This window comes from Leptodactylus fuscus, chromosome 10, assembly GCF_031893055.1.
Source record: "Leptodactylus fuscus isolate aLepFus1 chromosome 10, aLepFus1.hap2, whole genome shotgun sequence".
Lineage (NCBI taxonomy): Eukaryota > Metazoa > Chordata > Amphibia > Anura > Leptodactylidae > Leptodactylus > Leptodactylus fuscus.
This window is the reverse complement of record NC_134274.1, coordinates 33,434,673-33,449,843: the sequence shown is the minus strand read 5'-3', so window position 1 is coordinate 33,449,843 and position 15,171 is coordinate 33,434,673. Positions and strand designations below refer to the sequence as shown.

At 43.1% G+C, this 15,171-nt stretch overlaps 1 protein-coding gene across 1 annotated transcript in view; it reads right to left on the bottom strand.

Moving 5' to 3' along the window:
* Nucleotides 1-15,171, bottom strand: part of RPP30 (ribonuclease P/MRP subunit p30) — an 18,167-nt gene extending 2,996 nt beyond the window's left edge. The window contains exons 1-11 of the mRNA XM_075257980.1: nucleotides 15,051-15,171; nucleotides 12,252-12,334; nucleotides 7,598-7,653; nucleotides 7,433-7,489; nucleotides 6,909-6,983; nucleotides 5,124-5,195; nucleotides 4,033-4,122; nucleotides 3,751-3,867; nucleotides 1,993-2,022; nucleotides 1,733-1,770; nucleotides 234-313 (exon numbers count right to left, since the gene is read on the bottom strand). Of these exons, the coding sequence (XP_075114081.1) occupies nucleotides 234-313; nucleotides 1,733-1,770; nucleotides 1,993-2,022; nucleotides 3,751-3,867; nucleotides 4,033-4,122; nucleotides 5,124-5,195; nucleotides 6,909-6,983; nucleotides 7,433-7,489; nucleotides 7,598-7,653; nucleotides 12,252-12,333 (697 nt within the window). The 5' untranslated portion in view covers nucleotide 12,334; nucleotides 15,051-15,171. The remainder of the gene's footprint in view (nucleotides 1-233; nucleotides 314-1,732; nucleotides 1,771-1,992; nucleotides 2,023-3,750; nucleotides 3,868-4,032; nucleotides 4,123-5,123; nucleotides 5,196-6,908; nucleotides 6,984-7,432; nucleotides 7,490-7,597; nucleotides 7,654-12,251; nucleotides 12,335-15,050) is intronic.

Genomic DNA, 15,171 nt, shown 5'->3' with positions numbered 1-15,171 from the left:
GAAGGTGCGATTATGGCCCCCCCTGCTGGCAATAACTAACACAATCAGTAAGACAAGAAAACATGTATTTCCTCTGCTTATCCGGACTGAACTCTCTCATTACCACAGAGATCTATAGATTCTTTACGTCCTGGGATCAGTGCGGGTCACCGATATGTTGCACTTATAGATCATGACATATCAAAAAATAATTTCCAATGGATTTCTCTGAATAATGCACAAAGGCAACTTACCACCATGTAGAAGGGCAGCTCGACAGTTTGTAGCCAAGGCAGCCTTGGCCGACTGTTCGGACAGTCCAAATAGCAATCCTCTAATACTGGGTTCAGAATTTTACACAGAATAATGAAAACTAAATGGTTATAAGAAGAGGCACAATAAATGAAATAAAAAAAACCAAGCAAACATATACTGGTAGTATACCATCCAAACTGGCACTGTTTAGGGCCGGATAGGTCTTCAATATTGTCAAGTCACAAATCTAGGAGCCACTAGTTGGAAACCACTGCTATATAGTTTGGCTAACATGGACCAATTTAAAGGAAACCTGTCAGGACAATTTGGGACACTAAACCACCCACATGCCCTTATAGATCTGGGGTTTAGCATCCCGAATCACCCTGTTATAACGCAATATGAAGCCATATTAAAAGTAAAAAAGCTTTATCCTCATTGTGAAAAGGTGACAGGCAGAGTGGTGGAGTCCCTGTATATCTCCTGCAGGTTTCTGACATATGTGTGGTCCAGTGCGGGTCTGGAGTAGGCCTGAGCCCCAGGTGTGGGTCCTGGGCTTGTTATTGAGCCATAACAGACTGCAAAGCCTGCACTTCAGCGCAGATCCTGGGAGCGAGAGGAGGTGCCTGGGTCTGTCCTGAAATACTGAGAGTCTGGGGAGACCATACATTTGTGTGGTTGGTAGTAAGCCACACGTATAGTGAGTGTCATACTGTTTAGTTAGTGCTCGGACAAGCAGGGTTTTGTTTGACATTTAAAGTTAAGGCTGCATTTTATTTTGCTTATTCTGTACCTGAAGTGAAGGTTTGTTTATTTTGCTGTTTTTCCACATAAACCTGTGTGCACCAGATACTGTGTCCCTGTCTCTGACTGGATGGGTCCCCACCATTGCTGCTACAGAGCTACAATTGTGATGTTCGCCACATCAGTTATCGGGTGAACTCTCCCTGCCAATGCAGTTTTTCAGTGAAATCCGAGGAGTACATCTCAGCTTCAGTGTGGATACTTTGAACTTCAAGTGCATGTTCAGTGATGCGGGGGTGTATATCTCTGGCTTCACTGCTGAAAACTGCAGGTGCTGGGAACAGGACAGATGTGTCCGATGAGACTCAGGATTAAGTAAAAAAACTTTTTTATTTTTTTTTAAATTCAGCCACAGATTGTGTTATAACAGGATCATACAGAGCGGAGAGCTTACAACAGACCATTTACATAAGTGAGCATTGACAAGAAGTCACAGCCATGCTTCAATATTATGGTCATGGGCTAAGCCTTTGGCCCTTTTTTGAAACTTACTCCAATTATACCTGAAATGTACGCTAGCTCCTGACTGACGTACATTTCATTTCTGGCACATAGGTGGTGTGCCTGAACTGAAAAAAAAAAAAGCTAATCTTAATAAATTTTCTCATTTTGTCTGTATTCTACAGCAAAATTCCACTGTAGAATTTATGTTGAAAATATACCAGTTCCAGGGATATCTGCTTTTAAAGGATACAAGGAGGCAATATCATATGGACCTCTCAGTTCCAACGACTACAAAAGAAAAAATATTATCAATCACTTTATGTTCATAGGAATTTGGAAAAAATTTACATCCTGTACAAAATGTGCAAAATAGCTCCAACTGAACATATGTATAGCGCAAAAAGCAGGAAAGGGTTAATGTCCTTTTAAAAAGACAAAAAAAATCCCTGTTCACGCTCATAACTGTACACGTGTGACATATAAAGTGTGAAGCAAAACTGGTGATCTTACCTTCTCGGCACCGCTAGATATAACAATATTCTAAAAGAAAAAAAGAAAACAGGTTGTCAATGTAAAAGTTACTATTTCCCACGATTATATTTTATACTCCGCTACCAAGTTTTGTTCCACGTATGATACCTATGGACTCAACTGTCTCAATTTCATGAGACCGCACTGTCCACGCCAATACACTCAGTAAGACTTGCTATAATATTTTATACAGCCCACTCCAAGCCAGAACAACAATCCACAATGTAACTCGCTCCATAAAAATAAAAAGATATGTGGCATACAGTATAGGTTATCAAAATGTAACTGACTCCTTAAAAGAATATTGTGACCAAGGCACCTCTGGGACCTCTACTCATTGGGAGATTAGAGACCAATTTTGAGTGATATCGGACTTGGAAAAAATGAACAAATAAAAAAAATATATATATATTTTAAAAAAAGAACTCTGATTACCTCCAATAAATTTAGCTCTTTATATCAGCTACATTAGCTGCTACTGCACTAATTCTGACATAGTTGGATTTTTTTCTCTAGCCACCACTATTTCTGAGCAATCAGTGCTGTTAGTTTTGGTGTCCGATATACTATTCAGACTTTGTAATGTTAGGAGGGTGGTGTCAGGCAGGAATAAACAAGGGGTGTGATTCTGAGCTCTGACACTGGCTGCCTCTGATTGGAGCTCTGAATCACACCCCCTGCCTGACAATACCCTTCTGACATTACAGAGCGTAAATAGCATATCAGGCACCAAAATTAACTGCGCTTGTTGCTCAGGAATAGTGGGGGCTACAGAAAAATTTCCAACTATGCTGGATTCAGTGGAGCAGTGACTTAACAGATGCCAAGAACCTGAATTGGTGGAAATGGTGAAAGATCCTGTTTAGTTATATTATACAATTATTATTATTTATTATGGATTGGCCTACCGACTCCACAGCCCTGACTTTCTTATTCCATTGCAATTAGGTTACTGAATATTTCAGACAAGTATTAACTCACACACTGGTCTTTCCCAGAACATCAATCTTGTCACCAATCTATTAAACCATATATGGGGCCATATTTTAGTAATTGAAGCCCTTAGTCCTCACAACCTCTGACAGTCCTATGTGAAGATCTGCAATGGTATACTACTTACTACGAGTAATACGCTTATTATCCAATACTACCTAGATATTATATAGTATATCAGCCAAGGAGGAGCAGTTTATTCCATGCCCAGTATAAATGGCATCTATAGCCAGTGCTGTTTATGGGTTGCGTGTTACCCAGCACGTAGACTGCTCAGGTTAAGTTGCAGTAAATGTAATTCCTTTCGAAGGTTCCGCACACAAAGGCCACCATGCCAAACTGTAATTGCCATAGGCAGAAACTTACAGAAGCGTCTGAGAGGTTTTTTGGCCCAAATAGATAAATTCAGCAGTGCCAAGTGTTAAGGTTGTTATCCAAAATGTGCATCGGGGGGGCTGTAATCCATTAACTGGAAGCCATAGTTGGACATTAACAATAATGACATTCCACAGCAGTAAGAGCCTGTGGTTTTCACCTGCCGCTGAATATACCAGCATGGCTGTACGAGCACAAGTGCTTAAGGCTAAAATGCATTTTAATATCATCATTTGAGTTTTTCATCCTCAAGTCATTATTATTTAAAGCATCTATTTTTACCATTTTAAAACCTAAAAGCAAAAATGAAAAAAAATAAAAAAAAATCTTTAGTAGTTACATGCCAGCCAGTACTTGACCATTTCTTACCTTCCCTTTGCAGACTTCCATTAAACTTAGGGCATTAGAAATTGTATATCGTCTTAAAGTGGAATCTTTGATCGCTGGCGTGTAAATTAACTCAAAAAAGATCCCTCTCGCAATTGCCTGAAAAATAGGGGTGTAGAAACCATAAGACAAAAATACATACATATAAGAGTGTAAAAAAAAGGGAGAGGGACACACACAGAAGCCATGACACACAGAAGCCATGACACTAGAGCCCCATTGAGTAAGTGCTAAATGGACAGATACATTGACGACTTTTCTTACAGCATTGATTGGTGGTCTCTTGAAGAAGAAGGGACACTTTTCTGTTACGTTGATGCATATCAAATCCACATCGATACTGGTACACGCAGCCTGACGTAAGGAGACAGAAGAATACAGAACACATTTTCTTTATCAAAGATGCAGAATATGTCCATTTCAAACATTTTTGGCTATATACTGATGTATAAGTGTTAACTTGTATTTTTTTTTTTCAGACTGGATCTGGTCTGAAGAACAAACTCTTTGCTTTGTAGTGATCTATGTTGCTAGGAGTACCTGCCTCCTCGTAACTTCACTGTCCCATAATGTATATACAGACAACACTGACAACACAAAATACCGTATCATCTGCATTGTGGCAAGTAGGGTTATCTCAACTTTTTGAATACATTACAATGGCTTTTGTTGTCTTCTGTGACAACCTATCACATCATTACTCCATTATAAGAGTTATATTGCTAATTTTAGCAGCTCCAGACTAGTAGTAGTTTGCATTTCTCTCTGATCTGTTGGCTGAACACTAGCTTCCATACTCTGTACACAGAAAGTAGAGAATCTGCTCTATAATGGTCTGTCTCGCTCAGATGCATGACATATATAGAAACGTATGTTTCTTCTGTCCTCTCTCTTTCTCTGCTCACTCCTGCCCCTTGACACGTGTTATCTGAGTCAGGTGACTACTAGTCTTACTGGAGGTGGCTATAGCAGGGATTTTCAGAGCAAAAGATATAAGAGAAGATATATTGCAAGGATTCATATACAAGGCTTACAGTTTATGCAGTATGTCAAAAAGTTAGTGACCATTTAAGCCTCACGTGTATTCATCTGATTATGAAATGAGAACTAAATTATGCACAAAAATGCATCATTTTTAGTATAATTTTCTATTAATGATTCTAGAAAAAAATAGAGCAATATATATATATATATATATATATATATATATATATATATATATATATATTTATTTATACACACTCTGTATTAAACAAAAAATAAATAAATCTTGCATTGTGTGATTATATTCATCTGAAGTTCTCAAACAAATCTGCAACATCTGAATCTGGAGACTTTATAAGTAAAGTACTTACATGGAACAACTTCTCTGTTTTAGGATAGACTGCCACAATATCATATAGCCTGGTGACAGGGGAGGTCGATCTCTGTCAAAAAAAAGAGTTGATAATAAATACTGAATAAAAATAGCACATACAGAGCTGTATATTGAATATTGTTCTACAGCTTTATGTAAAGCAGCATATTACAGATCCAGCTCCTTACTACTAGCACCTGCATTCACTAACAGAACACTCACCTTGCCCACCCCTCGGGACAGTGAGTGATATGTTGCTTTTACTGGATGTATACACATCAGCCTGTCAACAAATGCATGAGGGGTGGAAAGAGGCAGGTAAGAGCTGTGCTTACGAATACAGCCAGACTTAAACTATGAGGCCAGTGTATTCTTGCAGCATTGGTAGCAACTAAGTGTACAACAGTCTTTGTGCAGTTTTGTCTACTAGTAGTAAGGACCTCTCACTATAATATACTGCCCTTGCATATGGCTATATTTTTAAGGAGTTGTCCATGATTATAGCAGGTTAGCCACTACAAACTCTGGCAATCTACAGTGGATAAAGCAAATCTTATCCATATCCTGCAACTAAAATCTGCAGAGAAAACACTTTCAGGGTGTGGCCCCACGTTGCAGAAAAGCTGATTTTTTTGTTGCAGATTTTGCTTTAGTTTTTGAGCCAATCCTAGCAGTAGCTACAAAAGGAATGGGAAATATTAAGGAAGCATTTAGGGCTAGTTCACACTGAGTTTTTTGCAGGCGGATATTGATACAGAATCCGCCTGCAAAAAGGCCTCCTATTTGCTTTTTTTCCTCACTCCCGATTAGGCCCATCATTTGGTACCAGCATCCTGTTGTGGCTGGCTGCACAAAAAATTCACACGCCGGAAAAGGTTTCCGCCTGTGAATATACCCTTATAGTTTTCCTTTCTGCTCACCCCACTCTCAAAAGGGGGGTGACAAAAAAAACTGTTGTGTTTCTGCAATGTGGGGCCTCAGCCTCACGGTGCGACTTAAAGGGGTATTCCCATAACTCTTGTTCTGCAACCTGCAGGCTCTGTGCTCTCTTCACTTCCTGGATTTCTCGGCACAATGGTGGGCGGGGTTTCACTTGCTCCGCTATCTGCTATGTTTGCAGTCAAACATCCTATTAGGATATCACACTGTATCTTGCAAGACAACACACTGCAAAGATTCCCTGTAGAAATGCTGCAGCACATGGAATTGTGTGGCCTTCGCTTTAAGTCATTTCTTAGCAACTTAAAACAGAATGTGGGTGATAACAAGAAATGCGAAAAAGGACTGGTAGTAAGTGCAGATACACCATACACACTGGCAGAGACGTCTCCATGCTGGAGTATTTCTTTACAATCCAGTGCCGCCAATCACTATTGTAACAATAATTAGGAATTTGCAAACAATGGCAGTTTTATTTTCCATCTTAGTCCCGGTTATCACAATGTATTGTACCGCTCAAGGCTACACAACAATAACAAGATATAATTAATCTCCAGGAGCTTCTATAATTACTCTTTTCTGGACAAATAGAAAAAGTAATACAAGGCAATGTAAACATATGGAAAGAATTACATTTTAGTAGCTACAAAAACTTAACAGTTTAGAGCCACCCATTTTGGTAGACATGACTGCAACAGACAAGATTAGAGAAGTTCATGGAAAATGCTATCCTGCTAGAAGACGTCATGGTATACAGGAGGGCACAAATGTATACCCTGTGCAGATCAGCAGGTTGTTGGGTTGGTAACATACATGATAAATCCAAAAGAAAAATACTACATACCAAGACGTTGCAGTGTGAAGGATCTGACGCTATAATAGTTAGCCTTGTAAGAATTTTTATTGGAGTTGATTTTCCCTGTAGGAAACACAAAGACAAAAAAAAAAGCCAAATTATTATTTGTCTGCATGGAAAAAGCAGCCAGATAAGAAAGCTGCCAACCTAAAGCTTGTCCAGCAAACAGCTCCACCAACCTAGTCCTAAACATGCACACTTCGTAAAGGATATTGAACCCCAATATCTGTGGTTAGAGGATAGCTGTAAGGCCCCTATACACAGTAAGTTATGGACAGCACTCAGACGTCTGTCTTATAAGGATCCATGCACCTGAATGTCTATCACATGACCATGGACTGATTTTTACCCACTAGAAATAGAGAATGCCAACAAGCAGAGATCTAGAAAACCTTAAGGAATTAATACAGAAAATATATTGGAGAACTTTTCAATATACAAACAATAACACGTATTTGCTGAAACTGCACAATCCCTTTAAAACTGTATGGCCTACGATAGCACGGCAATACCTGAACAGTAGGCGGCGATGGAAACAGATCTTTGGTAGAAATAGGTTTCCCAATTTCCTAAAAGAAAACAGATGAAAAAATGGAAACAGAAGGAATTATTTATTTTTTATTGTATTCTGTTGCAGCCTGTGTAACCATCTATTAATATCTTTAGTAATATCTTACCGCTTTCTTTTTTTCAAACTCTGCTACATGGTTTATGGCAACCGCTGAATAACCAACTAAAGAGGTAAAAATAAATAAATAAATGATTTAATAAAAATAAAAAAATCCCCATTAATAAATGATGCAATTATGACTGTTCTTACAATACCCAGATCCCCACAGATCTACTGAAAAGATCATAGATTACTGTATGGTTCAATGGGGTCAGTAAGTTTTAACTAGAATACAGATGGTGACATTTGGCCAGTATAAGGTTTTGCAAAACCAGAGTATGGCGGAGGCCGCACATTGTGGAAAATAATGCAGTATAGTACAGGCACCAAGTGACACCAGGATCTATATAGATGGTGGACAGGAAACACAAATCTGGTTGTCAGGAGTATTTGTTTTCCTCACCATAGCAATTCTTATGCCTAGATATGATTTAGCATGATATATAGTATGATGATATTTAGTATGATGTGAGGCCAATGTCACACAACAGAGAGACTCCGATGACAAATGTCCATCCTGACTTATCAGCTGCAATGTTATTATGAAGACCTTGAATGGAACCAAATACATCATAGTCTACATCTTACCTGGCTTGGAAAGTGACATATGGACTGTGACTGCAGTCTACACATACATATTTATGGCATCCATTTAAAGAGAATTTCTGGAACTTATATATTGATGTCCTATCCGTAGGATAGCTTATCAATATGTGATCAGTGGGGGTCCAACGCAGATCTCCAGGTTGAAGATGCCACAGCATTTGGGTGAGCACTGCAATTTTTTTTACTGAATACCAAGCACAATGCTGTACATATCGTGGGGGCTGTGCTTAATATTGTTGCTCAGCCCCATTCATTTGAATGGGACTGAGCTGCTGCTGTGCCATGTGAGTAATGAATATTATCTCAATTTTATAAAGGAGGTGGCCAGGGTGCATGATAGTCACAACCTCTTCAGCTGTGATCAGTGGAGATCCTGCGTGTCAGATCTTATTGATGATCTATACTAAGGATAAGTCATAAATATACAAGTCCAGGAAAACCCCTTTAAAGGGATCCTATCAGTCAGACACAGTTTTTTGTAGGTACCACGTCGGAATAGCCTGAAGAAAGACTCTTCTTCTCCTACCTTTCATCGTCTTCTCCGCGCCGCCGTTCGTCTACAATCCCGATTCTTGACGGTATGCAAATTAGCTCTCTCGCAGCACTGGGGCAGGCCCCAGCGCTCAGACAGTACTGGGGGCGTTCTCAATGCTGCGAGAGAACTCTCTCCAGCGCCACCTCCTCTTGTTCAGCAGCATCATCTTCAGCCACATCTTCCGGCAGTGGCTTATAACTTCTAGGCCTCGGACAGAGCAGACTGCGCATGCCCACAGGCCACGATAAAATGGCCATTACAATACTGTGCAAGCGGCCATTTTCTCGTGGCCTGTGGGCATGCGCAGTCTGTGTTCTCTACAAGTTACAAGCCATCGCCGGAAGAAGAGGCTGAAGATGACCCTGCTGAAGAAGAGGAGGCGGCGCTGGAGTGAGTTCTCTCGCAGCATTGGGGACGCCCCCAGTGCTGTGAGAGAGCTAATTTGCATACCGTCAAGAACCGGGATTGTAGGCAAACGGCGGCGCGGAGAAGATGATGAAAGATAGGAGAAGAATAGCCTTTCTTAAGGATATACCGACGTGGTACCTACAAAAAATTGCGTCTGACTGATAGGATCCCTTTAACAAATGCACCAGGAAAATTGTTGGCGAATCGCCTTTCTCCCTTCATGCCAGCTTTGGTTCATAGTGATCAGGTCGGCTTCATCCCGGGTCGGGAAGCGCGTGATAATGTTTGCAAAACTGTTCTTGCCATCTCTGTAGCCCGCTCCACTAAGAGTCCTCTTTGTTTGCTTTCGATTGATGCCGAAAAGGCGTTTGATCGCATCCATTGGGGATTCCTTCGGGAGACCCTTGCACAGATCGGTATTGGCTCAGGATTTTTGGGCAAGATCTTGGCTCTCTATGGGAATGCGTCGGCGCGGGTTCGGGCGAACGGAGTGATTTCAGATTCCTTCCCGGTCCGTAACGGGACCCGCCAAGGTTGCCCCCTCTCGCCGTTGCTCTTTGCTTTGGTGATGGAGCATCTGGCGGTGGCGCTGCGTCGTTGTCCCGATGTCCACGGTATACAGTTAGGATCCCGTATGGTTAAAGCGGCGCTATATGCTGATGACCTGCTGCTGTAGGTCTCCGAACCGAGGGTATCGTTTCCGGCTGTCTTACGCGAATTTTCCCGCTTTGGTGCCCTTAGTAACTTTAAGGTCAATTTGTCTAAGAGTGAGGCCCTTAATGTCTCGCTTCCCTCTTCCGAGGCTGATTTCCTGGCGCGGTCTTTCCCTTTTAGGTGGCAACCTTCCTCCTTCAAATACTTGGGGATCCGCATTTCCCCTGATCCTGCTTCCCTGTTCCAACTTAATTATCTTCCACTTTTGGATACCATTGCTACTGATCTACGTTCTTATGGTGTTCGTCTCCCCTCTTGGTTTGGCCGAATTCATGCCCTTAAGATGGATGTCCTCCCCCGGTTCCTGTATTTGTTCCAGGCCCTTCCCATCCCTCTTCCACGCGCTTTTTTAGCTCGGGTACAGTCCTTGTTTGGGAGGTTTGTGTGGGGCTCCTCTCGGAGTAGACTTGGGTTCAGTACTCTTGTCCGGCGCAAGTATAGGGGAGGCGTTGGCCTTCCGGATGTGCGCCTTTACTATCGCGCCTCGGTTCTGCTTCGTCTGTTTGATTGGCAATTCCGTCGCCATGATAAGCAGTGGGTTTCCATCGAATTCGATCTGATATCGTCCTCACTATCCTCTTGGCCATGGATTCCACCACACTTCCGCCCCAAATCCCCTGGCCTTTACGTTCTCCCTTCGCATTTCCTGAAAGTGTGGGATCTGGTTTGTTCTTCTGGCCGCTTGGCCCGTGTCCCGGGCCCTTTGACTCCCCTCTTCGACAATCCTATGTTCCCCCCTGGCTGTTCTGTTGATCGGTTCCTCTGTTGGGACAGAGCGGATTGTACTCGTCTTCAGGAGGTGGCGGGTGATTCTCCGCTTCTTCCTTTTGCCCAGCTCTGTAGCTCTCACCCTGACCTACGCCTCTCGTGGTTGGAGTACGCCCAACTTCAGTCCTTTTTGAAGCAGTTCTCGCTCTCCTCTTGCCTCTCTTCTCCATCCTTGGCTTTAGAATCCTATTTCGGGCGACGGACTCCCCCTCCTCGTGCTCTTTCGCTATTGTACGATGTTCTCCTTTCGGATGTCACGGCGGAACTCCCCCCCTACGTCGCCGCCTGGGCTGCCGACCTTCCTGTGAGTCTGTCATCTGCGGATTGGGACAGGTCCTTTCTGCTTTCTCACAAGATGGCCCTCCCGTGTAGCGCTCAGGAGAGGAATTATAAGATTCTGTCCCGGTGGTATAGGTGTCCAGTGCTTCTTCATATGATTTTTCCTGCTGTTTCGGACTTATGCTGGCGTTGTGGCTCCGCTAGGGGCACCATGTTGCACATTTGGTGGGATTGTGACGTTCTGCGCCCCTTCTGGGACGCGGTGTTTTCTTTGTATTCCAGGGTCAGTGGGCGCTCGGTGGCTGTCTCTCCTCAGCTGGCGCTTCCGTCAGTCATCCCTGGCAAGCTGTCGGAGATTAAGAAGGACCTCCTGGGGCACTTTCTCACGGCCGCCAGGGCTGTTATTCCAAGACACTGGTGCAGCTCTACCCCTCCCTCCCTGCTTGAGTTCCTCCAGGAGTTCCTTCTTATTCAGCGGATGGAGACTTTGGTGGCGGAAGACTCTCCCGCTTATTCCAGGTTTGAACTTCGATGGCGTCCCTGGGTTATGTTCCAGGAATCGTCTGCCTTCTCTACTGCCTTCGCATGAGTGTATCATGGCCGTCTGTTGTTTTCGTCTCTCTTTTTTCCTTGTTTCTTGCGTCTTCTTTGTGGTTTCTTCGTCCTTGTCTTGTGTTTGTTTGATGGTTTTGTGTCCTCTTCTTATTCCCTTTTCTTTTTCCTGTTGGGCTGTATTTGGTTTATGAGGAGGGGGGTCTTTTTGGCTTCCCAGCCTGCTGACTTATATGCTCCTTCATTGTTGCTCGACTTATTTCTTTTTGTTCGTTTTGTATTTTATTGAAAAATCTTTAATAAAACCCGTTTAAGCATACAAATGCACCAGGAGTTTTCTGGTAAACAAGGTAAAAAGGACAATGCAGATAGAGTGAATGGAGCCTTATGTGTATAGGTGAGGACATGGGTGTAGGTGGCGATTTGGATCCTCACACAATCTTGGTAATATTTCAGCTGACAGAAATCAGGAGGGAATTCATTGTCATCAAAATCTCACCACAGTACACAGACTTGGGGCATTTTACAAAAAAGACGACTACGGCAGGGTGCTACATATCTTATATAAAAAAGTAGGATAAAAGAATAGTCTGTTACTAGTGTGCTAAAATGGATTTCAGGCCAGAACCAGAAAGAAGCACATTCTTCACTGCTCCGTACAAGGCACCTCTGTCCTTTTTCACTATATATCTGGTATTTCACATCACTATTGTAATACATATGGAAAACACTTTCAGATTAGTAAAGAACTCTATAAGTCCTGTAAGTTGCTTCTGGTAAACCTTCAAGTTGTACTTACGATGTGCCGCCATCTCTATAATGCTTTGTAACTTCTTTACATCTGTGCAGTTTGTAACATTCAGGTCTACAAACACCGCCATTCTGAAATGAGAACCAGAACATATAATAAAAGTTATAAAACGTACCCATGTAATACAGAGAGCCCCTATGCACTTATTAGGATGTCACCCTGCAGGACCCAGAACATTGTATTCCTACAGGATATAAAGATAGAAACCTGAACATGAAAAAAGGCAACAGCCGTTTCGCGCAAACAGCACTTCTTCAAGCCACATAGATGCGAAACGGCTGTTGCCTTTTTTCATCGCCTTGGTGTAACATCGTTCTCTCCCTATTGTTTTAAGAATATGGAATAAAGAAATCATTTTTATGAAAAAGTGCCTTGGTGAGTGCCCCCATTCTCTTTTTCACTCTTTATATACAATCTATATAAAAGTAGTATATTAACTGACTATGCCAGCAAAACTAGGGCTATGACTTCACAGCATCGACAGGATTCTTGTACTGAGCGCACGACAGTTCCCCATAATAGGAACGATGAGGAATAAAAGATCTCCAGCACTCCAGTACTTCCAAATCGTTCAATTAAAGCATAACTTATCGTGGTTCACAGGCCAATCTAAAAACATCAAGGAATACATCGTATTATTCCCATAGTGTGCAGAACGGGGTGCTTTGTGCAGAGCCTACACGTTTCGGGACTAAGGGGGGCCCCTTAGTCATGGCTTGTTTGTACAACACAATTTACTGCTTTATAAAGAAGTGAAAACCAATATTTATAATAAATAATACACTACAGTGGGGCCCCAATGTACCACTGTATGCTTCAGAGTCTGTACAAAGCGAACACAAAACAAAGGTCCACATATACTAACCTGGCTGCGCCTCAAAAAGTGCACTTTAACTGAGCCTGCACACAATGTAACACTCATTGTGATCGTAAAAACACGTTCAGAATGAGCGCGTAAAAAGCAGCTCCCAATGACTTGACCCGGCATTACGTGCGTATTACATTGAAAGCATAGGGGGGAAAAAAAAGCCTCCCATTGATTTCAATGGGGAGCGCACGTATGCCGGCTCTCATTCAAGTCAATGGGAGCTGCTTTTTACGCGCTCATTCTGAACGTGTTTTTACGATCAGAATGAGCGCAGCGTTACATCGTGTGAAGGCTCCCTTACTTGGTACATTTTAGGCACACCATTACATACGGCCTCTCCTCTGCACAACGTGGCACTTTATAAAGGGAGCCTGTCATTAGTGTGAAGTGGATTAGTAGCAGGTAGATAAGTAAGGCCTAGCTGGTTGTAATGCTGTTTTACCCTATGGAAATGTGTCTATGGCAGATATTTATTTATTATATGCAAATGACCCATTGAAGCACCAAAGACAGCTCCAATACTCCAAACTGCAATGCCAGCACTGCTCTAATATACCATCATACCCTTCCCCTGTCTTCTATGAGTGACAGGGCCTGGAAACTAAGGCCCTATTCACATCTGCGTTCAGCGAGTCAGCTTAGGGACCCCCTGAATAGGAACTTATCCGCATAAAAAAAGCGGTCACCTAAAGAAATCCGCAGACCCCCATAGATTATAATGGGGTCCATGTGGTTTTCTGCTCGATTTTGAAACACGTGGAGGGAAAAGTGCTATTTGCAGAACTCGTCACTCTGTAGGTTTCAGCAAGAAACCAAGAAGAAACCTCACAGACCCCATTATAGTCTATGGGCTAGTTCACACGTGAGTATAAGGGGAGGTTTTTGACAGCGGATTTCGCGTCCAAAACCTCCCCTTATAATGGTGGTCTATGGAGACCGCCGGGCTTCTGTTCTCCGCTAGCGGCGAGCTGCTGCTAGCGGAGAAAAGAAAGGACATGTCCTTTCTTCAGGCGGAAGCCGCGCTGTCTCAGTCCCCCGCAGCTCCCTCCTATGTCGGCTCATTCATTTGAGCCGACAGCAGAGGGTTAAGCCGCGACAGCGATGGTCGCGGCGGGCGGGTTTTGACAAGAGAGAGACGCGGCTCGCCGCGTCTCTCTCTGTGTCAAAACCCGCGCGGGCAGTTCACGTGTGAACTAGCCCTATATTAGGTCCGCAGGTTTTCTTAGATAACCGCTTTATTATGCCTATAGGTTTCCATTTCAGGGGTCCCCAAGCCGACTCGCTGAACAGAAACCTGAACGCAGATGTGAAGCGGGCCTTAAGGTGGCAAAAGCCTGCCGTAATAAATGTCCCCCATAGTCTTCTCCATCAGGTGCCATTACATAGTGGGTACCATACACAAGAGAATAGGACCCATGCTTGATACTCTGCCACATAATGTGCTTGTTAGTCGCTGTACTGCGCAGTGTGCACTAGCGCCTCTGCATACCTCATGGCAGACTCTGGTATTTTGATACATAGCACATATACCTTGTACTTCTATAAAGCGTAGTGCACACTGCCATAGTCCAGATCTATAGTATGACACCTCCAGTGTACTCTGCCCCCTACTGTCCAATCACCATACTGCATCAGGTAAGTTCCTGCACCATACAAGGTGGCCATGATGGCACTCAGCACACCCATGTACAGGACAACACCTGAGTTTCTAGGACAGCTGCACAACCAAAACAAAGCACCGTGCAGAAGCCTGGGAAAGCTGGATACAAACTATGTGCAGGCTGAAGTGACACACATGCAAAACTACAACTCCCAGCATGCCCTGATCGCACAGTTTAGCAACAGCTAGGGAGCGGATTCAAGCTCCAATTCCTAAGGGATCGTGCACCCTACACATGATGACTCTCCCCACATGTTACCTCTCTGACGATCAGCTCCTAACCAGCACAGCCCTCAGCACCGACCATGTGTTCCCAGACGGCCGTGACTAGAGTGGAGTTGCTCCTGGTAGGTATGATGTCACAGGAAGGGGCGTGGTCT